General features: G+C 46.5%; 1 protein-coding gene across 1 annotated transcript in view; it reads right to left on the bottom strand.

The window, feature by feature from the left end:
- LOC115083203 (zinc finger protein 850-like) overlaps positions 1-19,716 on the bottom strand; it is a 61,005-nt gene extending 41,289 nt beyond the window's left edge. The window contains exons 1-3 of the mRNA XM_029587008.1: positions 19,611-19,716; positions 5,093-8,398; positions 2,093-2,988 (exon numbers count right to left, since the gene is read on the bottom strand). Of these exons, the coding sequence (XP_029442868.1) occupies positions 2,093-2,988; positions 5,093-8,398; positions 19,611-19,689 (4,281 nt within the window). The 5' untranslated portion in view covers positions 19,690-19,716. The remainder of the gene's footprint in view (positions 1-2,092; positions 2,989-5,092; positions 8,399-19,610) is intronic.
- Positions 19,717-24,653: the final 4,937 nt, after the last annotated feature.

Here is a 24,653-nt window from a genome sequence, read left to right as displayed (position 1 = left end):
ATCAATGAAATAGGTCGGTAAGACCCGCACTGTGTGGGGTCCCTCCCCGGCTTTGGCAAGACTGTTATGCCAGCCACGTTTGAATGCAAGGGCAAAGACTCCCCGTCACAAAGGCCATTAAAGAAGTCTGTTAAGGGGCCTACCAGATGGGTGCAAAATCTTTTATAGTATCCCCCCGAAAAACCGTCTAGGCCCGGAGACTTGCCAGCTTTAAGGTCTCCAATAGCAGCCTGTACCTCAATAGCATGTATGGGGGTATCTAAGTAGCTTTGCTGGGATTTAGTGAGGGTGGGCAATACCATAGACTGTAAATACTGATCCACATGAGCGGGAGTGATAGAGGAGTCTCCACCATACAAGAGGGTATAGAATTTAGTAAAACAATCCCGAATGTCTTGGGTGGTGGTTAACATCTGGCCATGTCTATCCTTCACCTAAGCGATATTGGACTGATATGAGCGTTGCTTCAGTAGCCTCGCTAAGTGTCTGCCTACTTTGTTATGACCTTCAAAATAGCGTTGTTTGACTCTATTCAAAGCGTAGGCTATCTGTTCTGAATCTAACATATGTAATTCAGTGCGGGCTGCCCGCAATCTTGTGAGGATAGCGTGGTCAGGGTTTCTAGAATGTTTCTGAGTTAAAAAAGTGATCTCACGAAGTAGCTCAGTCCGCCTTAATTCTCTTTGTTTCCGTAAGGCTGAGGAAAGCGCTATATGGCGTCCTCTCATGACCACCTTGGAGCCCTCCCATAGAGTACTTGCCGCCTGAACCGACCCCTTATTCAATGTGAAGTATTCTCTTAAATGATCTAATAAACTTTTGCTGTGTTCCGGGTCTCGCAGCAATTCCTCCCTCAGCTTCCAGGGTTGGCCATAAGAATAGTAATCCAGACTGGCGCGTGGTCTGACCACGTTATGTCTCCTATGCCTGTTGTTAATACTTGATTTTGTGCCCCTTTATCAACTAATATAAAGTCGATCCTGGAGTATGTATTATGGGGATTAGAATAGAATGTATATGATCTGGACATAGGATTCCTCTGCCTCCAAATATCAGTAAGGTTCCAGTCATGCATTAGATTCGTCAACGCTGACGTGGCTTTCCAACCTCCCGTATTTCTATAATTAGAAGAGTCCACTCTGGGATTGCTTACCACATTGTGGTCCCCTCCCCATAACAACAGGCCTTCCGCAAAGGAAGAAAGCACCTCTGCTAGGGACTGGAAAAAAGAGCCCTGGTCTGTGTTGGGTGCATAAACATTAATAATCGTATATAATTGTCCGTCCATATGTAATTTTAAAAGTAAATAGCGCCCCTGAGGGTCAGCAACATGAGATTTCTTTCAAAGGTTACGTGTTGTGCTATAAGTATGCCCACACCCACGTATCTAGATGTTTTGGTGCTAGCTGCAAAATAACAATTAGGGTACCCTGAGAATCGTAACAAACGTTTGTGGTGTTTTCGTGTATGTGTCTCCTGGAGGAATGCTATAGCTATATGCTGACGATGTAGATCACATAGCAGCAACTGACGTTTCATGGGAGTATTTAGTCCCTTCACATTGAGGGACCAAAGTTTTAAAGCCATAGTCTAAGTATAACTTGCAGAAGATAACCACCCAGCTTCCCATTACCAATGTCTCTGTTCCTAGAACCACACCCTAAAGCAAAACAACAACAAGTCCCCCCGGAGCTCATGGATAGTATTCCTCCCCCCTCACATTACCATATGTATCCCCCATTGGGATAGCGCCTTGCCTGGGGGTCTTAGTGACCAGCAAGTAGGTCGCTCACCCGGCTAATAGCAAAAAGTTCACAGCCAGTTCACAGTCTCGAACCTCTTTGACACCGCAGTATAGACACCTCTCATATCAATATTCACCGGAGTCAGAGAAAAAGTCCAGCGTAGTAGAAATGCGCAGCCCTCAGCGCCCTGGTGGCCCAGTGCTCAAATCTGAAGCTACCCCTGGGGGAGTCCGCCTCTGTCTCTCCAAACGTCACTTATTGCCAACTCTCTGCCACCGTGGAGTTTTCTGTGTGTTAGGTATCCTGGAGTCGAAGCTCGGAGCGGTGGGGGGCAGCGGGAACTGTACCTTATTGAATATCTCCTTCGCCTCCTCCAGGCCTCGGACTCGGTAAGTATTCCCCTTCACCTCGAATTGCAAACCAAATGGGAATGTCCACTTATAGCGGATATTGCGGTCTCGCAGTGTTGTGGTAATAGGCCGCAGGTCAAAGCGTTTACGAAGAGTGGAAGCTGCGAGATCGTTGAATATATAAATTTTATGTCCTTCCCAAGTCCATTCACGTTGCTTCCTTGACTGCATATACAGTTTCGATTTTTCTTTATATGCCTGCAGGCAAACAAGAATGTCCCTCGGTTTTTCTGTAGTTCTTAGTCCCAGTGTCCGATGCGCCCGTTCGATGCGAAAGAAAAGGCTGACGTCCGTATCCTCTGCCCCCTCCACAGTCTCCGCCCTCATCAAATGTTGAAACACTTTCGACGCTACTTCTTCGCAATCTGTGTATTCAGGTGTTTCAGGTATTCCTCTAATACGCAAATTGTTGCGGCGGGACCTGTTCTCCAGGTTTTCAATCTTATCAGCCAACAGGACCTGCTCTGTTATACTGAGCCTTAGCTCATCGGCCATTTTGTGCATCACTTCGTCTTGACCCTCTATGCGAGTTTCCATTTCTTCTACTCTATTCCCCAGCACGGCTAGATCTTCCCGGATTTCTGACATTGTCTGCATGAGATCAGCTTTATGTTGCTTCATGTCCGAGTGTAATTCAATGAACCAGTGCCTCATTTCTGAGCGAGGCGGTAGCTCAGAAATTGCTGCTGGGGCTGGATGATCAGCATCAGAGGCATGGGCCATGCCCGTGCTCAGATCCGCCATGTGCTCGCTGGTTTCTGGTCCCAATTTAGAGTAGGAATACTGCGTGAGATCATAAAATGTCCTCGCTTGGGCCATCCAGAGGTGAAGCGCTTTCAGTAGGTGAATGAGAGATGAATTTTCAGTTTAAAATTAGCGAGGTTCGAGCAAATAACACGGAGCGAAGCCGGGAGCTCACTAGCTATGCGACCATTCCGGCTGGTGATGTCAGCGCGCCCCCCTATTCTGTTGATTTTTATACAATTTTCATTTATGTATCTATACTTTTCTTTTCTTTTTTTTATGTTTCATTTCTTTTATATACTCGTGTGCAATCTTCAGTGTTCCTCTGTGATATAAATATATGGTTGCTGGCTTTCAACTCCAAAGGTTTTAATCGCTATTCATTTAACCATTATGGAGACAAATGCTGGAACTGCAGACTGTATGTCAAATGCCAACGTGGCACACATTTTGCTATAGGTAGCTGCTTCAGGGCAATATTGCTTAAAGTTTTCTCATTCTTGTCTTTCAAGTACTTCTAATGACATTCCATGGAATGAATGGAGATTAAAATTTTTGGAGCTGGAAGCCAGCAACCATCAAAAGATCCATAAGGACTACAACAAGGAGATAAGTTATAATTCATTTGTTGGACTTTGCAAAATATACCAGAAATAGATGTTTAATGTGCAATGGATTTTGTACAATGCAAGAGGAATAATAGAGACACAATTTATTTTATATTTATATCAAAGAAGAAAAGACGATTGCACACAAAGGTTTATAAAAATAAATTTAAACTTATAAAAGGTATATATAGATAAGAAATTAAATAATTTATAAAAAGCAACAATAGAAAAAACCAAAACAAAACAAAGGGAGGATGGAGGTTTTTTTGACCAATGATTATTCTAAAGCTTTTTGAGATTTGTGATCAACAAGCTGGGCTCTGAGGTTTTTTCCTCCGTATAGATAGAATTATTTATAAAATTCAAAAAATATTTAGAAACTATAAACACATAGAAGCTTATTTACTACAGCAAATTTATTATTTAAGCTTTCAGTCCCTACTTTTATATATATGACCTAGGAGGCAAACAGCCCCCTCATCTTTCCTGACCGCCTTCTGTGGCACCCCCTGGCTCCTCACTGATGCTCTACTCTATTCTTTGCTACCATACTGGACAGCTATAGATCATGCTGTGTGCTTGACATGTTCACCATCTCTAGGATGCTTCCTCCCCCCTCCTGAGTACATTTTCAAATTAAGGAGAAAAGGTATGGCTATATTGCCACAGGGATTGTGAGCACACAGTGGTTCACAGTTCCTACATTCAGGCACTTGCATGACTTCCCAGTGTATATTTGAGAAGCTGAGCAGAGGTGGAGGACTGGCAGAAAACAGCAGCAGTTGGGATGGGGGTATACTGGACACCATCAGTGGGAGTTCAGGGGGAAAAAGGCAACATCAGTGGTGGAGAAAGTGCCAAATTCTTAAGTTGCACAGGGCCACCAGAAACGTTGCATTCCCTTGCTAATGAAGCTTTTCTCACATTCAGAGCATGAAAATGGTCTTGACTATGGATTCTCTGGTGTCCTGCGAGTTGGATCTTCTATTTGAAGCTTTTTCTACACCGAGTACAAATAAATACTTTAATTCCTGGGTGGATTCTCTAGTGGTTTTTGAGGTTTGTCTCGTGATGGAAGCTATTACCACATTCAGTACATAAAAATGGTTTGTCACAAGGGCAATATCTCCAATTGGATTTATTTTGTACATACTTTGAAAGGAATGATCATCATTTGTAAGCCATGGCAAGTTAGGGATAAGCTAAATGTCTCAAATTTACTACTAATGCCCTTCTTAGTACATACATTGTACCAAAGACAGCCTGCTTCTGGAGTTCATAAAGTGTATTCTTAGCAGGTAACATATCAAGATGTGCTTGAAAATTCTTCTTAATCAGACCAGTGGCACCCAATATAATTGGGACTATTTCTGTATTTTTCTGCCACATTTTCTAGGTTTCTGATTGAATCTCTTGGCAATTAAGGATCTTTGCTTTCTCCATACAATTAACAGAATAATCTCTGGGTTCTGATACTTCTCTGAACCATGCCGTTCGAGTGTTCTGCTCTTTCACTACAATATCTGGTTTTCGCACATCTTCCAGTCTCTGGAAAAAGGAATGTCCCAGGTGATAACAACTTCTTAATCCTCTAATTCTGTTACAATTGTGCTCCCAATGTTTTTCTCATCAGTGTGGACTCTCTGGTGGTGTGTCAGGCTTATCTTCTGACAGAAACTTTTACCACAGTCAATATATCTCAATGGTTTCTCACCCATGTGGATTCTCTGGTGGTTTATCAAGCTTATCTTCTGACGAAAGCTTTTACTGCACTCAATACATTTAAATGGTTTATCATCAGTGTGGACTCTGTGGTGTCTTGTCAGGCTTTCCTTCTGACGGAAGCTTTTACCACATTCAATACATGTAAATGGTTTCTCACCAGTGTGGACTCTGTGGTGTCTTGTCAGGCTTTCCTTCTGAAGGAAGCTTTTACTGCACTGAGTACATTTAAAAGGTTTCTCACCCGTGTGGATTCTCTGATGGTTTGTCAAGTTTATCTTCTGACGAAAGCTTTTACCGCACTCAATACATGTAAATGGTTTCTCACCAGTGTGGACTCTGTGGTGTCTTGTCAGGCTTTCCTTCTGAAGAAAGTTTCTACCACATTCAATACATGTAAATGGTTTCTCACCAGTGTGGACTCTGTGGTGTCTTGTCAGGCTTTTCTTCTGAAGGAAGCTTTTACCACATTCAATACATGTAAATGGTTTCTCACCAGTGTGGACATTCTGGTGGCTGGACAGGCTTCTCTTCTGAAGGAAACGTTTACCACACTGAGTACATATAAATGGTTTCTCACCAGTGTGGACTCTGTGATGGCTTGTCAGGCTTATCTTCAGATGGAAGCTTTTACCACATTCACTACATGTAAATGGTTTCTCACCAGTGTGGGCTCTGTGGTGCCTTGTCAGGCTTTCCTTCTGAAGGAAGCTTTTACTGCACTGAGTACATTTAAATGGTTTCTCACCAGTGTGGATTCTCTGGTGGTTTGTCAAGTTTATCTTCTGATGAAAGTTTTTACCACACTCAATACATTTAAATGGTTTCTTATCAGTGTGGACTCTGTGGTGTCTTGTCAGGCTTTCCTTCTGAAGGAAGCTTTTACCACATTCAATACATGTAAATGGTTTCTCACCAGTGTGGACTCTGTGGTGTCTTGTCAGGCTTTCCTTCTTAAGAAAGCTTTTACTGCATTGAGTACATTTAAATGGTTTCTCACCAGTGTGGATTCTCTGATGGTTTGTCAAGCTTATCTTCTGGCGAAAGCGTTTACCGCACTCAATACATTTAAATGGTTTCTTATCAGTGTGGACTCTGTGGTGTCTTGTCAGGCTTTCCTTCTGACGGAAGCTTTTACCACATTCAATACATGTAAATGGTTTCTCACCAGTGTGGACTCTGTGGTGTCTTGTCAGGCTTTCCTTCTGAAGGAAGTTTTTACCACATTCAATACATGTAAATGGTTTCTCATCAGTGTGGACACTTTGGTGGCTTATCAGTCTTGGCTTAATACGGAAGCTTTCACCGCAGTCAATACATTTAAATGGTTTCTCACCAGTGTGGACTCTCTGGTGCCTTGTCAGGTTTTCCTTCTGTTGGAAGCTTTTATCACATTCAATACATGTAAATGGTTTCTCACCAGTGTGGACTCTGTGGTGTCTTGTCAGGCTTTCCTTCTGAAGGAAGCTTTTACTGCACTGAATACATTTAAAAGGTTTCTCACCCGTGTGGATTCTCTGATGGTTTGTCAAGTTTATCTTCTGACGAAAGCTTTTACCACACTCAATACATGTAAATGGTTTCTCACCAGTGTGGACTCTGTGGTGTCTTGTCAGGCTTTCCTTCTGAAGAAAGTTTCTACCACATTCAATACATGTAAATGGTTTCTCACCAGTGTGGACTCTGTGGTGTCTTGTCAGGCTTTTCTTCTGAAGGAAGCTTTTACCACATTCAATACATGTAAATGGTTTCTCACCAGTGTGGACATTCTGGTGACTGGACAGGCTTCTCTTCTGAAGGAAACATTTACCACACTGAGTACATATAAATGGTTTCTCACCAGTGTGGACTCTGTGATGGTTTGTCAGGCTTATCTTCAGATGGAAGCTTTTACCACATTCACTACATGTAAATGGTTTCTCACCAGTGTGGGCTCTGTGGTGCCTTGTCAGGCTTTCCTTCTGAAGGAAGCTTTTACTGCACTGAGTACATTTAAATGGTTTCTCACCAGTGTGGATTCTCTGGTGGTTTGTCAAGTTTATCTTCTGACGAAAGTTTTTACCGCACTCAATACATTTAAATGGTTTCTTATCAGTGTGGACTCTGTGGTGTCTTGTCAGGCTTTCCTTCTGAATGAAGCTTTTACCACATTCAATACACGTAAATGGTTTCTCACCAGTGTGGACTCTGTGGTGTCTTGTCAGGCTTTCCTTCTTAAGGAAGCTTTTACTGCACTGAGTACATTTAAATGGTTTCTCACCAGTGTGGATTCTCTGATGGTTTGTCAAGCTTATCTTCTGGCGAAAGCTTTTACCGCACTCAATACATTTAAATGGTTTCTTATCAGTGTGGACTCTGTGGTGTCTTGCCAGGCTTTCCTTCTGACGGAAGCGTTTACCACATTCAATACATGTAAATGGTTTCTCACCAGTGTGAACTCTGTGGTGTCTTGTCAGGCTTTCCTTCTGAAGGAAGTTTTTACCACATTCAATACATGTAAATGGTTTCTCATCAGTGTGGACACTTTGGTGGCTTATCAGTCTTGGCTTAATACGGAAGCTTTCACCGCAGTCAATACATTTAAATGGTTTCTCACCAGTGTGGACTCTCTGGTGCCTTGTCAGGTTTTCCTTCTGTTGGAAGCTTTTACCACATTCAATACATGTAAATGGCTTCTCACCAGTGTGGACTCTCTGGTGCCTTGTCAGGTTTTCCTTCTGTTGGAAGCTTTTACCACATTCAGTACATGTAAATGGCTTCTCACCAGTGTGGACTCTCTGGCACCTTGTCAGGCTTTCCTTCTTGTGAAAGCTTTTACTACCCGCAGCACTGTTAAATGATTCTTCAGTGTGAGATCTCTGAGATTTACGATATATCAGAAAAACATCATACAAACAGTTTTGTTTTATCTCATTTCTCTGCTCTTCCCCTGTGTGTGTGACATTACTGGTATTTTGCTCACACCCAGTAGAATTCTCAGTTAAGTCTCCTGTTGAATTTCTTTGCTTCTTTTCTGAGATGCATTGATTCTTGCAATTTCTTTCCAAAGCAGAGCATGAAGAAATATCTTCTCTATTTATTCTTGATATCATCATCACCTTTCCTTCTGGATTCTGCCTGGCTTTCCACTGATGTCTTTTTTTACTTTTAATTCCAGGATCATAATTTTCTAGATAAAATTAAACACAGAGCATTGAGAAATTACTACATACCTGATAATGGAGAAATTACTTACCTGATAATTTTGTTTTCCTTAGTGTAGACAGATGAACTCAGGACCAATGGGTTATATGCTCCCCTGCTAACAGAAGGAGACGGAGTCAGGTTTCAAAGCTGAATTCACCCTAGATACACCCCTGCAGTGACCTCAGCCCTTCAGTTATTCTCTTCAAAAGCCACTGTGGACATACTACTGAAAAACTTGATTAGAACTGGATTAAAACCAACTTGACTAAAAATGGATAGCTGTAACTGTATTCAACCAAAACAAACACTGAACCCCAAGTAAGATTATACATGCCCTGATCTAGGGATTGGGCAACGGCTTACCTGTAATCTCCTGGAATCGATAATCATTTCATGGGTGATTCCTTGGCACCGTTCTTGGGCAGCAGTGGGTGGGATGCTGAGTCCATCTGTCTACACTAAGGAAAACTAAATTATCAGGTAAGTAATTTCTCCATTTCCTAGCGTGTAGCCAGATAGACTCAGGATCAATGGGATGTACAAAAGCTACTCCCGATCAGGGCGGGAGGCTGCCCGCAGTCCTTAACACTGCCTTTGTAAAGGCTGTGTCCTCTCGGGCCTGAAAGTCCAGGTGATAGGTGTGTAAGGAGGACCACATCGCCACTCAGCAATGTCGATGGGAGACAGCAGTCCATCCTCTGCCCAGGAAACTGTCTGAGCCCTAGTGGAATGAGCTTGAACCTGAAAGGGCAGTGGCTTTCCTGCATCTACATAGGTTCCCGCGACCACCTCCTTGATCCAGCGATCTATGATATCCTGCGAAGCTGGTCCACCCTGCCTCCTTCTACCGTGAAGAACAAGCAAGCGGTCCATCTTATGAACCATTTCTTAAACTTCCAGATACCACACCAAAAGCTATTTGACATTTAAATGGCGGAGGAGGCGATATTCTTCCGTGTCCTTGAGCCTATCTAGGGATGGCAACGAATGGACTGATTCAATTGAAACTCCAAGACTACCTTGGGCAAGAAGGATGGAACGGTATGAAGATGTAACGCTCCTAGCGTCATTTGGAGGAATGGTTCCTGACACAACAATGCCTTTAGTTCAGAGATGTGGCGAGTTGAACATATAGCCACCAGGAACACCATTTTCAGGGTTAGCAAGCGCAAGGACTGTGCAATGGCTGAAAGGTGGGCCCTGTCAAAAACTGCAATACTAGATTAGGATTCCACAAGGGAGCTAGCCACTAAAGGAGTGGCCGGGGATGCTTTATCCCGTTCAGAAAATGGGCCATGTCCAGATGAGCCAACGGCGGGTTTCATTCACCTCACCCCTGAAACAGGAAAGAGACGCTACCTGGATCTTCAAGGAGTTAAGGGTCAATCCTTTATTCAAGCTGTCCTGGAAACATTCCAGAATCAGTGGGATTTGACAGCTTGAAGGGAAAAACCACATTCCTCGCAGCTGGTCTCAAATACTCTCCAGATGCTAAGGATGAAGAGAACTTCCATGCTTGGAGCAAGGTGGTAATTACTGCTGCCAAATATCCATGCTTCATCAGGCGGTCCCGCTCTAGGGCCAAACCGTAAGACAGAATCGAGACGGATCCTCATGAAGGACCGGTCCTTGCACCAGGAGTCTCCGCATGTCTGCATACCTCGGATGCCTGGGCCAATCTGGAGCTACTAGTAGGACTAATCCCCTGTGGTGCCCGATTCTGTGAATGACTACCCAGCAGGGGCCACAGAGAGAAGGAGTAGAGCAATTCCTCTTCTGGCCAGGTCTGAATGAGAGCGTCGATCCCCAGAGACCACTGATCTCTTCTGCAACTGAAGAATCAGGGAACCTTCGCATTATGAGATGCAGCCTACAGATCGATGGATGGGATGCCCCAGTGGTCTACCACCAGTTGAAAGGTTTTGGCCAGCAATGCCCATTCTCCTGGATTCAGACTCTCCCTGCTTAGAAAGTCTGCTCTGACATTGTCTTTCCCTGAGATGTGGGAGGCCGAGATCATCTGTAGATGTATTTCCGCCCCTTCCATAAGGAGTTCTATCTCTTGTGACACTTGCTGGTTTTGGTTCCCCCCCGGCGGCTGTTGTAGGCTACCATTGTTGCATTGTCTGACATGACGCGAACCGCCTGCCCTGGAATATGTGGCTGAACTGTAGACATGCCAATCTCACTGCCCAGGCTTCCAGGCGGTTTATGATCCAGAGCGCCTCTTCCTTGGTCCAATGCCCTTCAGCTGTCCGTTCCTGACAGTGAGCTCACCAGTCCCGGAGGCTCACGTCTATTGTGAGGACCAGCCACTTCAGCAGAACAGGGTTACACCCTTGCACAGGTAAGCTTCCTACAGCCACTACTGGAGTTGAGAGCATACTTCCCCTGGTAGGTGGAGATGAATCGAAAAGTCTTGAGACAGCAGGTTCCAACGTGACAGCAGAGAGCATTAAAGTGGTCGCATGTGGGTCCTCGCTCACGATACTACCTCCAGAGTTGACGCCATCAAACCAAGGACCTGCAGATAGCTCCACCTCGTTGGGCGAATCATGTTCATCAACTGACGCACTTGGGACATCAACTTCCTTATCCACGTGGGTGGGAGGAAAACCTTGCCCTGCTTGGTGCCGAACCGGACTCCCAGATATTCCAAGGACTGGGAGGATTTGAGCCTGCTTTTGTCCATGTGAACAACCCAACCGACTTCCTGAAGCAGGGAAGTCACCCTGAGACTCTCTTCCACGGACTTCACCCGAATCATCCAGTCATCCAAGTATGGGTGTACCAGGATTCCCTCTTTTCTCAGTGCTGTCACTACAACCACCATAATCTTGGAAAATGTTCTGGGGTGGCAGCATAGTACCACAAAGCATAGGAAACGCTGATGTTCTTGCCGAATTGGAATATGAAGGTAGGCCTCGGAAAGGTCCAGGGAGATTAAGAACTCTCCCGGTTGTATGGCCATTATCACAAAGCGCAGAGATTCCATGCAGAAATTACTTGTAGATGTCAGTTGACACTCCTGAGGTCCAGGCTGGGGCAAAAGGAACCCTCCTTTGTTGGTATGATGAGATAGATGGAATCTTCCTGGGGGCACAGGTACTGGAATTATAGTCCTCAACCTGAGGAGCATTACCAAGGGAGACCCCACTGTCTGCTTCTTGTGCTGGGAGTGGCAAGGAGACATTATGGACCTGTCCCAAGGAGAGTAGCAAAACTCTAGTGCATATCCTTCTCATATGACATCCAGCACTCATTTGTTTGAAGTGATCTTGACCCACCTATCTCCTCGTTCCGACGGTGGGTCGACAAAACTTCATTGGGGTGTTCGGGATGAACTTGAATCCAAACCTGGCCCTCTCTTGCACTGTCGACTCCGAAAGGACCGAGACCTCCTGAAGGACTGAGACCTCTGAAATGTTGCGTTTCTGTAGGGTTGAAAGTGTTGGGAGCCCCTGAATCAACCCTCGCTGAACGACCTCCTGCAGTCGATCTCCATACGGAAAACGATTCGCGGCAGGAAATCGCTCCCGGACCCCCGCTGGACCCCCAGGAACTTTTGGCCAGCTTGGGGGGGCCTCCTGACCCCCACAAGACTTGCCAAAAGTCCAGCGGGGGTCTGGAACGACCTCCTGCGTCGAATCGTTTTGGTCTATGGCCGCCGCCATTTTGCGGCGGCCATTTTGCAAAATGGCGCCAGCTGAAGACTACACGATTTAGTGTGCCGCTTTTCCTGCTCTCCCCCTTCCCCCGATTTAGCTACGGACCGCCGCTACGGAGGTAATTTAAGGCTACGGACCCCCAGGTAATTTAAGGCATTTGGGGGAGGGTTCGGGAGGGTGGAGGATTTAATTTAAAGGGTCGGGTGGGTTTTAGTGTGCCGTGTTTTAGTGTGCCACTGGACCCCCAGGTAATTTAAGGCATTTGGGGGGGGGTTCGGGAGGGTGGGGGATTTAATTTAAAGGGTCGGGGGTGGGTTTTAGGGGGTTTTAGTGTGCCGGCTCACGATTTTAACGATTTTCACGATACTTTACACACCCAAACGGCAACAATACGATTCCGTCCCCCTCCCAGCCGAAATCGATCGTTAGGACGATCGAGGACACGATTCACATCTCTAACACTGAGCTCAGACAAAGAATGTATTAATACTAGTCTAGGGACTGGAGTAACAACTACCAGTAACCCCTGAAGATTCAGCAATGCAGGAGAACAATAGCACAACCCGCCAGCAACCAAGGGTGGAAAGATGGATCCACCTGTCTATACTAAAGAAAAGGAAATTATCAGGTAAGTAGTTATTTCTCCTCTTAGCATTCAGACAGATGGATCCAGAACAAGTGGGATGTACCAAAACTACTCCTTGTTGTGTTCCACGGCCGCGGCCGCGGCCCCGGCCCCCTACCTGACCTGCAATGGCGACCCGCCGTGGCAGCATCAGGGGAAGCTGCAGAAGCCTGATGTCCGTCGTTCCCGCGCGTCGGTGCGGCCGTTCCTGCTCCTCCCTCGCGGTGTCGGGCAGCTTCTCTCCGCGGCCCAAAATCCAAGATGGCCGCCGCCGCCACCATCTTAGGCACGAGGCCGCGCTTCCTTACCAGATTTAAAGGGACCTCATCCCTTTAATTGCCTACACCTGTTTCTAATGCACCGGACCAGAGGAAGTATATAAGGAGACTTCCTCTGCTCATTCCTTGACTTGGCAACGTCTTCCGTCTTCGTTGTTTGAGTCTGCTTGCTTCGGTGAGTCTTCTTGTGCTTCAGATCCTTGCTTCCTGGTTCCTGTCTCGTCTCGGTGATTCCTGGTATCTGACTTCGGATTGGCAAGCGGTGATTCTTGGTGTGTGACTTCAGACTGGCAAGCGGTAATTCCTGGTGTGTGACTTCAGACTGGCAAGCGGCGATCCCTCTGTGTGTGACCTCGGATTGGTAAGCGACGACCCTCTGGCACTTGACCTTGGACTTCTTCTGGACCATCGTCTCCAAGGGCCCACCTAAGTCCCAGCGGCCCGGGTCCCTACTGGCTGGGGTGAAGCTCCAGTTGGCCCTTGCACTGACCTCATGACTCCTTGACCTCTCAAAAGTCCACCTAAGTCCCAGCGGCCCGGGTCCCTAGGGGCTCCTCCCGGGAGGACCGCGGCTTCCAGTGGCGAAGACCCAGTTGGCTCCTCAGACGTCACAATTCTTCACCTTCTCCTCGGTCGCCTCAGTCTCCCGTGCCGAGGGTCAGCTGGTCACATCTTCTGTTCTGCCTTGCCACCCGATGGGGGAACCTAAGGACCCACCTCCTAAAGTATACCATCCTCCCGTCGGCCCAAGGGTTCACAAGCCTGATCATAACACTCCTGAACAGGGCTGGAGGCTGCCTGAGGTCCAATCAACACTGTTCATGCCAAGGCTTATTTATTTATTTATTTATTTAACACTTTTCTATATCGACCTTCATGGTTAAATGACCATATCAGATCGGTTTACATCGAATTGGGGAACTGTAACAAATAACAATCGTTTGAACAGGAAGAGCAAAGTTACATTCAACAAGGATAGTAAAACTTGGAAGCGTGGACAGCTGGAAAGAAAGGCCTAAGAAGGCAATAAACAAAGAGTATAAACAATTGATGAATCAGGGGTAGTTAATTAAGTACTTAAAGGTAGTACATAGATCCATTGTTCATGAGGTTGATCGGTCGTTCGGTTGTGCCCTCCCGGGCCTGCAGTTCAGATGATAATACCTGGAAAAGGTGTGTAAGGAGTACCACATCACAGCTCTGCAAATGTCGACAGGAGACAACAATCTAACCTCCACCCATGACACTGCCTGAGCCCTAGAGGAATGTGCCCTAACCTGACTAGGCAGTGGCTGCTCAGCATCCATAAAATTGGCAGTGACTATCTCCTTAATCCAGTGGGCTACTGTAGACCACGACGCCGGATCACCCTGTCTACTTCCACCATGGAAAACAAACAGGCATTCCATCCTCCTGAAAGGTTTAGAAACTTCCAAATACCTCAAGATATTTCACTTGACATCCAAGGGCCGTAACAGGCAATTCTTCTTCATCTCTTTCCCTGTCCAGAGACAGCAGGGAAATGGACTGATTCAAATGAAAATCTGAAACCACTTTTGGCAAAAATGAAAGAACAGTTCACTGGTAGAACTGGCTCCTGGCAAGACAAGGCCTGTAGTTTGGATACTCTACACACAGAACAAATTGCCACAAGAAATACTGTTTTCAAGGTCAGTAACCACAAGGAAAGGTCATGCATCGGTCATAAAGTAAAGTAAAGTCCGTTAAAAAATCCAAAACAAGATTAAGACTTCACAAGACCAATGGTAACTGCAAGAAAGGTCGAAGATGCTTCACTCCTTTCAAGAAACAGACCTCATCTGGATGAACCAACAAGGGTCCACTGTTCACCTGAGCCCTGAAACAGGCAAGGGCCATTACTTGTATCTTTAAGGAATTAAGGGCCAATTCTTAAGTCAATCCATCCTGCAAAAATTCCAAAATAAGTGGGATCTTAACCAAATGAGGAGAAACCCCTTGACCTTCATACCAAGCTCAAACACTAACCAAACCCATACATAGGCTAAGAAAGTGGAGAACTTCCACGTTCACAGCAAGGTGGCAATCACCGCAGTAGAATATCCATGCTTCAGCAACAAGGCCCTCTCAAGGGACATATCTTAACTCAAAATCGAGTCAGATCTTTGTGAAGAACAGCCCCCTGCTACAACAGATCTCTGTGCACTGGAAACCATAGGGGAGAACCAACCAGGCGTCTTCACAGATCTGCCTACCATGGTCTCCTGGGCCAATCTGGTGCCACCAGAAACAACATCCTCCTGTGACTATTGATCTTTCGAATCATTCTGCCCAACATGGGCCATGGGGAAAAAGCAAACAGGAGCTTTTTCTCCGGCCACTCCTGCACGAGGACATCGATGTCCAAGAACTTGGGTTCTCTCCTAGAACTGAAGAAGCAAGACACCTTCGCAGTGCAAGAAGTTGCCAACAAGTCCAGAAATGGAAGGCTCCAGCAATCTACTATTAGTTGAAATGCCTCATTTGACAATTCCCATTCTCTTGGATCCAGACTCTGTCTGCTAAGAAAGTCTGCTCTTACATTGTATATTCTTGCAATGTGTGAGGCTGAGATCTCCTGAAGATGCATTTGTACCCTTTCTATAAGTTGGGCTATTTCCTGCGACACTTGCCGACTCTTTGTTCCTCCTTGCTGATTGATGTAAGCCATTGTCATTGCATTATCCAACATTATTCAGACCTCTTGACCCTGCAATTGGTCACTGAACCACAAGCATGCCTATTGGACTGCATGGGCTTCCAGCAGATTGATACACCAGAGAGACTCTTCTGCACTCCAGAGCCCTTGCACTGTCAGCTCCTGAAAGTGAGCTCCCCAACTCTGGAAGTTCGCATCTGTCATGAGTACTAGCCAGTCCAATGATCTTAGAGAAACCCCCTTTCTTACATGATCCGCTTTTATCTACCATTGCATGTGTGTGCAGACCTCCAACGGCAGGTGAAGCCTAATTGAAAAGTCCTGAAACTGTAGGCTCCAACAAGACTTCAGAGTGCACTGAAGAGGATGCATATGCACCCACGGCACCACCTCCAGGGTCACCACCATCAATCCAAGCACCAGAAGATAGCACCATTATATCAGGTGTATTGGGTTCATCAATAGATGCAACTGCACCATCAGCTTCTGAATACGACTCTCCTGCAGGAATACCCTGCCCTGCTTCATGTCAAACCAAACACCAAGATATTCCAGTGACTGAGCTGGCTGAAGATTGCTCTTAGCCAGGTTCACCGCCCAACCTAGCAACAAGGAGATCACCTTGCGCAACAACCAGAGGCTGTCTTCTAGACTCTTGCCCGAATCAGCCAGTCATCCAAGTACGGATGTACCAGAATCCCACCCTTTCCCAACTCTGCCGCCACCACCACTATAACCTTGGAAAAAGTTCTGGGCATGGTGGCTAAACCAAAAGATAACACTCAAAACTGATAATGACATTCCATAATCACGAACCGCAGAAATCATCGATACTCTAGCCAGACAGGAATATGCAGGTATACCTAGGACAAATCCAAAGGCATCAGAAACTCCCCCGACTGCACTTCCATTATCACTGAGTGCAAGGTTTCCATCCAAAAATGAGTCACATGCAAATGACGGTTGACCCCCTTGAGACCTAGAATGGGGCGAAAAGAACACTCCTTGGGCAAAATGAAATAAATGGAATATCAGCCCGTATTTTCTTGAGACATGGCCACTGGAACTACAGCCCTCAGACTGAGGAGTCTTGACAATGTATACTCCACTACATGTCTCTTCTGTGGAGAGTTGCAGGGAGCAACCATGAACACACCCGAGGAACACTGCAAGACTCCAGCGCATAGCTGTCTCGAATCACCTCCAGAACCCACTGGTCTGATGATTTTGACCCACCTCCGATAAGAGAGAGAGAGAGGCGACCCCCTATCTCCTGTTTTTGAGAGTAGGCCAGCACACCTTCACTGGGAGGCTCGGGGGGCTGCACTACCTGAGCCTGCGCCCCCATCTGGGCTTCCTGGGACCAAAGGACTGAGACCTATCCAAAGGTCGAATCCTCTGAAAAGCCACTCCTCTGTAAGGTCGAAAATGTTTGAATCCCCTAGTACGATCTCTCATGCTAAAGGAGCGTGACGTCTGTTTCTTGTCCCCTGGCAACAGAGGAACCTGGGATTCACCCCACTTATTGGCCATTTTTTCTGGCTCACTCTCAAACAAGAACGAGCCTTTAAAAGGCAACTTCGTAAGATTAGACTTGGAGATTGCATCAACTGACCAATTTCTCAGCCATAACTGACACCTGGCCACTATTCCCGAAGCCAGCAATCTGGCCTAAGTGCACAAGAAATCACAACCCGCATCTGCCAAAAAGGCGGCTGCTGGTTCCAACACTGCCATGAAATTCACACCAGATTCATCAAACTCTTGAGAAAGATGTAAAGAAAAGCGAGCCACCAGGGAACAAGAAGCTAACTGCAAAGTCATTGCCATTGCTTCAAAGGCCTTCTTAATGATGGCCTCAATTATCCCATCATGTGCATCCTTCATGGCCACTCCTCCCTCTATGGGAATAGTCATCTGCTTGGCAATGGCACACACAAGCACATCCACTTTTGGAAAGTGCAATTGCTCCCTCGCAGCTGGATCCAGGGGGTACAGTGCTTCAAGACATGACCTCCTTTGAAATTAGCTTCCGGGGTGCCCCACTCAAGATCAATCAATTCTTGAATGGCCCTCAAAATAAGGAAGAAACATGAGGCTTTAATCATAGAAATCAAAATGGGATCTTTGTTTGGCTCAGACATGGATTCAGCCCCAGGTACTCCCAGCATCTTCAATGTCTGGGAAATCAGAGCCGGTATTTCATCTCTATGAAAGAACCGCAACATTGTCCTATATGGCTCCAATCCTGGAGGAATTTCCCCATCCTACAGGGAATAAGGATCCATCATCTGTGCCATCTGGGTCCCTCATGGGAAGACCAGCAGCCGATCTAGGCCTACTCTGACATTTACTCACAGCACCAGGCTTGCGGGATTTCACCTCCTGCGACTCTGACCTGGTAAGATTGGCCAGGGCCGAGAACTGTGCCTGAAGAAAAAGACTGCAATCCCTGAAAAAAACTCTACCCAAGAAAAGGAAGAGAGACCCATGCCAAAACCAGGGGGACTCCTGTTCTGAGCCCACTTAACTACCTTCCCCCGCTGACGAACCAGTTAGGGGAGCTGCAAGCAGGCGTCCCTTCTGGCAGCTCTTTACCCAGGCCCGCATCAGGCTGGGAAGAACCAGGCTTAATAAAATCAGATGAAGGCAATTCCCCCTGAGCTTCCAAGCAGCGCAGATACAAGTTAGAGGGAAGTCCAGGCTGAGATGCCCGAATATGACAAGAGCACAGAGGGTAAGGCACTTAGGTTTCTTTTCTATAAGTGCCATCAGTCTGTCAGTATGCTCTAACAGGCAACTGAGAAGTGTGTGTTCAGCTGTATTCGCACTGCAAAAAACTAGGAGTCCAAACTTTAAGTGCTCATCTCAGTGCCTCGATGGGCACCCAAGAACTGGGCTCCCACAAGGCTGCTCAGATTGTGCACGTAGATAAGTGCACGTGTGTGACACCCTTATGCAATTGGGCAACCAACTAAGTGTCTAACTATGCGCCCAACTGGACGCACTCACAAGAACCAACGGAACTGAAGAAGGAAGCCTAGAGTAGGAAAAAAACATGCTAAACACCGCCGCGGCCTCCCACACAGCAAACAAGAAAAGCTTCAGAGCAGGGCCTAGCCAAAAAGGCTGCTCAACCTGCCAGGCTGTCCACGTCCCTTAAGCTCCTCCAGAGGTGGGAATGAACATCAGATTGGCGCACCGAGCATGGAGCCCAGAGGGAGGAGCAATCCCTTAAAAAAAACAAAAACACCCTACAGCCTTCTCTTTTTTTTAATATTCTTTACCTGAGCTCAGCCCGTCCTAGATGAATACAGAAATGGTCTCTGGCTGCAGGGAAGAGGGCATATACCTTCCCTGCCATGCTCGGCTTCCTGCACCCGCTTGCCTTTCAGCTGTTTTTTGTTTTTTTAACAGTTAAGTTCATGTCGGCTGAAAACCAGCTATGGGACCAAGGCACTCATCTGAGGGAGGGATCCAATATATCACCTTAGGAATTCTCAACTGAGGGAGGGACCATAATTTATCACCATTGGAGAGTGGATTTTCAGTTAATGATGGAGAGACTTCCCCATGGGGGTCCCCAGACTTCAGCACTGACTCTCTGATCATGCAACAGTAAACAGGAAAGGCTGATAAAGCACTTCTTATTCCTAACTGAGGGAAAAGTACCGTAACATGTAGAGCTCTAGTATAATAAAACAAAGCTCCATAAATTATGGACTGTTCAGCAGGGATGGTCTCCATCTTTCTTTTCTAACAGACCACAGTATGGTTCTCAGATGGTATTTGGTCTTTGGGTAATTGGGTTTCGAAAAGACTATTCCAAGTGACTGGAGCCTGAAACAGAAGCCCTGCAAGTGATTAAAGCAATCTCAGAGTTGCTGGTGAAGGGGTCTCTGCAGATCCCAGAGTTTTACCCCGGTCCCTCTTATTACTGCACTCACTGGAGCAGCTGCTTCTCCCAGTTCCTCTTTCCTCTGATCCTGGCTCATCCCTGATGTACGGCTCCTCCCCTCGTTCCATGTTGGATATGATATCAGGGGTGGCAGTCTGAGATCCTGATCCTGGGGAAAGAACACAGCATTAGGTTTTACATAATCCCTCTGGCTTTTATTCTTCCAAAGTAAGCAATTTAAAACACTTCCAGCATGCAGATATTAACTTCAATGAAAATAAATATTCAGATCCTCACTTAGAGGCAAGTTCAGAGTCCCGATACATCTCCAAAAATGTGTGTTAACCTTCCCTTCCTCACCTTTGTATTCTCACCCCCACTATGAAGATTGTAATATATTATCCATCTCAGCTCAATACTTGCGAGCTTCATTATGTGGAAGTCACAATGCCCTCATGTAGAGAGATTAGGAATAATATGGAATCACCTGGTTCATATTTCCATCTTCCCCCCTTCCCTCTGATTCCCACCGCTAGGCACAGAGCCAAGAGGTATTGGGGGGAAGGGGGGGGGAGGAAAGTGAGAGGGGAGGGCAGGAGAGCGGCGTAAGAAGGGTTACAGTGAGACTGAAGAGCTCTCTCTCCTCAAGCCCACCTGAAGGTATTTCTTGAAGCTGTCATCCATCAATTCCTTCGCCAGGTCAAAGTGCATGCACCATACTAGCTGGAGCCAAACATAGAAACATAGAAATGATGAGAGAAGAAGACCAAAACGGCCCATCCAGTCTGCCCAGCAAGCTTCACACATTTTTTCTCTCATACTTATCTGTTTCTCTTAGCTCTTGGTTCTATTTCCCTTCCACCCCCACCATTAATGTAGAGAGCAGTGTTGGAATTGCATCTAAGTGAAATATCTAGCTTAATTAATTAGGGGTAGTAACCGCCGCAATAAGCAAGCTACACCCATGCTTATTTGTTTACCCAGACTATGTAATTCAGTCCTTGTTGATTGTTGTCTGTATATAGATCCACTTTTCTTCATTCCCCCTGCCGTTGAAGCAGAGAGTTGTGCTGGATATGCGTGAAGTACCAAAGGCAGTGGATGTCCTCCTGGCTGGAAAGTGTGCATATTCCCAGGTCAAGCTCACATCCTCAGCAGACCCAGCATGCCCCTGTGGCATTTAGTGATTAAAGCAAGAGCGATCAGCAGCTCTGAGCAAAAATGGAACATAATGGTGGCATGGACCAACAGCTGGGGAGTAGATGAAAAAACAAGTACCCAGCATAGCTCAAGGAAAGGGCGACCAAAATGATAAGGGGAATGGAATAGCTCCCCTATGAGGAAAGACTAAAGAGATTAGGACTTTTCAGCTTGGAGAAGAGACGACTGAGGGGGGATATGATAGAGGTGTTTAAAATCATGAGAGGTCTAGAATGGGTAGATGTGTATCGGTTATTTAGTCTTTTAGATAATAGAAAGACTAGGGGGCACTCCATGAAGTTAGCATGGGGCACATTTAAAACTAATTGGAGAAAGTTATTCTTCACTCAACGCACAATTAAACTCTGGAATTGTTACCAGAGGATGTGGTTAGTGCAGTTAGTATAGCTGTGTTTAAAAAAGGATTGGATACATAGAAACATAGAAATGACGGCAGAAGAAGACCAAACGGCCCATCCAGTCTGCCCAGCAAGCTACGCAGTTTATCCATTTTTTTTTTTTAAATCTTCCCCCCCCCCCCCCCTTTTTTCTCCCTCCCACCCGTCACTATTGGCTTCCAGCACCCTCCGGCCCCAATTCCCTTCCACCCCTCCACCAATGCAGAGAGCAGCGCCGTATCCTCATCCCAGTGAACATCCAGCTCAATCAGGGGTGGCAACCACTGCAACAAGCGGCCACACCCCTGCCCCATACTCTTACCCACCTCTGTTTTGTTTGTTTGTTTGTTTGTTTGGTTTTTTTGTTGTTGTTTTGTTTTGGTTTTTTTTTGGAGATGGCAGCCCTCCATCCTTCCGCTCCGTGAAGGTGGAACACCAACCACTGGCCACTGGCATCCCGCTCCGTGAATGCCTCTGTGGCTACTGCTGCTCCGTGCAGTGTTTTACCGCCTCCTCTATATTTACGCCCACTAGACTTGATGGATCCACAGTGTTTATCCCACGCCCCTTTGAAGTCTTTCACAGTTTTAGACTTCACCACTTCCTCCGGAAGGGCATTCCAGGCATCCACCACCCTTTCCGTGAAGAAATACTTCCTGACATTGGTTCTTAGTCTTCCTCCCTGGAGCCTCAGCTCGTGACCTCTGGTTCTGCTGATTTTTTTCCGACGGAAAAGGTTTGTCGTTGTCTTTGGATCATTAAAGTTTTTCAAATATCTGAAAGTCTGAATCATATCACCCCTGCTCCTCCTTTCCTCCAGGGTGTACATATTTAGATTCTTCAATCTCTCCTCGTATGTCATCCGATGAAGATCCTCCACCTTCTTGGTCGCCCTTTTCTGTACCGCTTCCATCTTGTCTTTGTCTCTTTGTAGATACGGTCTCCAGAACTGAACACAGTACTCCAGGTGAGGCCTCACCAAGGACCTGTACAAGGGAATAATCACTTCCCTTTTCTTACTCGATATTCCTCTCTCTATGCAGCCCAGCATTCTTCTGGCTTTTGCTATCGCCTTGTCGCATTGTTTCGCAGACTTCATATCATTAGACACTATCACCCCAAGGTCCCTCTCCTGCTCCGTGCACATCAGCCTTCCCCCCCCATCGAATACAGTTCATTCGGATTTCCACTCCCCATATGCATGACTTTGCACTTCTTGGCATTGAATCTCAGCTGCCATATCTTTGACCACTCTTCCAGTTTCCTTAAATCCCGTCTCATTCTCTCCACTCCTTCCGGCGTGTCCACTCTGTTGCAGATCTTAGTGTCATCCGCAAAAAGACAAACCTTACCTTCTATCCCGTCTGCAATGTCGCTCACAAAGATATTGAACAGGACCGGTCCCAAAACCGATCCTTGCGGTACACCACTTAAAACCGCTCTCTCTTCAGAGAAAGTTCCGTTTACCATCACACATTGTCTTCTGTCCGTCAACCAATTTGCAATCCAGGTCACCACCTCGGCACTCACTCCTAGGCTTCTCATTTTATTCACCAGTCTCCTGTGCGGAACCGTATCAAAAGCTTTGCTGAAATCCAAGTAGATGACATCGAGCTCTCTTCCTCGATCCAATTCCTTGGTTACCCAGTCAAAAAAGTCAATCAGATTTGTCTGACAGGATCTTCCCCTGGTGAATCCATGTTGCCTCTGGTCTATCAATTCTCCTGACTGTAGATAGTTCACTATTCTTTCTTTCAGAAGACTCCATTACTTTTCCCACCACTTCTCCTCCAAGTTCTTGGAGGAGAAGTCCATTACCTGCTATTAATTAAGTTGACTTAGAAAATAGCCACTGCTATTACTAGCAACGGTAACATGGAATAGACTTAGTTTTTGGGTACTTGCCAGGTTCTTAAGGCCTGGATTGGCCACTGTTGGAAACAGGATGCTGGGCTTGATGGACCCTTGGTCTGACCCAGTATGGCATGTTCTTACGTTCTTAAAGATATTTGGGCTACACAGGGGGCAGGATCCCCACAGATACTCCATTAATACTCTCCATTTGTGAACTGGCCCAACAAGGATTATTCCCCCACATATTTAGACTATTTTAAATTTACCTCCCAGGGCCCTCTGACACATGCAATTTTCTTTCCTGGCCAGATTATCAAATCTAACTAAAAACAGCCATGCCATGACTCTATAACAGGAAAAGAGAAGAAAAGCTGTCAAAGTCTTTTTGCATCTAAAAGCTGCTTTTATAGAGATATTATCTGCTGTGAAGAAAGCAGTGGTTAGTGCAGTTAGTGCACTGAATCAGAGCCTACATCCAAATCAACCAGCCCAATATTCTCACTTACCATACATTCCTATTACTGCCTCATGCATGCACTAGCAATATACACACATTGTATACATGCATATCTACTCCCGTTCACTAATTATGCATGCACAATGTGTACATGCATATCTACTCCCGCTCATCATTTATGCGCACACAGTGGGGTAGATTTTATAAAATTACGCACGCGCGAAGAAAAGTACGCTGTATTTTATAAGATACGCGCGTAGCCCGCACGTATCGTATAAAATCCGGGGTCGGCGCGCGCTGCCTGTTCCCTCCGAGGCCACTCTGAAATCGGAGCGGCCTCAGAGGGATCTTTCCTTCCACCTCCCCTCATCTTCCCCTACCTAACCGACCCCCCTGGCCCTATCTAAACCCCCCCCTACCTTTGTTGGCAGATTTACGCCTGCCGAAAGCAGGTGTAAATCTGCGCGCGCCATCACTCGACCCGGGGGCTGGTCCGGAGGCCTCGACCACACCCCTGGGCCGGCGCCACGCCCATGGTCCCACCCCAAACCGCCCCTGACCCCCCGGACACGCCCCAGATACGCCCCCTCCCGCCCCTTTTACGAAGCCCCAGGACTTACGCACGTCCCGGGGCTATGCGAGCGCCGGCGGCCTATGCAAAATAGGCGCGCCGGCGCATGAGTGCCCTGCGCGCGTAAATCCGGCCGGATTTACACACGCAAGGCTTTTAAAATCCGGCCCACACTGTATACATCCATATCTACCCCTGCTCACTAGTTATGCACACATTCTGTGTACATGCATATCTACTCCCACTCATCATTTATGCACGCACACTGTATACATGCGTAGCTACTCCCGCTCACTAGTTATGTGCACACAGGGGCAGATTTTTAAAAAGTACGCGAGCGCGTACTTTTGTTTGCGCACCCTGCGCAAACAAGAGTACACTGGATTTTAATAGATACTTGCGTAGCCATGCGTATCTTTAAAAATCCGAGGTCGGCGCGCGCAAGGCTGCGCAAAATCGCCAGCCTGCGCATGCCAAGCTGCGCAGCCTGCCTCCGTTCCCTCAGAGACCGCTCCGAAATCGGAGCGGCCTCTGAGGGAACTTTCTTTCCGGCTCCCCCCACCTTCCCTTTCCTTCCCCTAACTAACCCACCCCCCGGCCCTAACTAATTCC

Source organism: Rhinatrema bivittatum, chromosome 2 (assembly GCF_901001135.1).
Source record: "Rhinatrema bivittatum chromosome 2, aRhiBiv1.1, whole genome shotgun sequence".
Taxonomy (NCBI): domain Eukaryota; kingdom Metazoa; phylum Chordata; class Amphibia; order Gymnophiona; family Rhinatrematidae; genus Rhinatrema; species Rhinatrema bivittatum.
The sequence above is the reverse complement of the archived record's forward strand: the minus strand, read 5'-3'. Positions and strand labels throughout refer to the sequence as shown.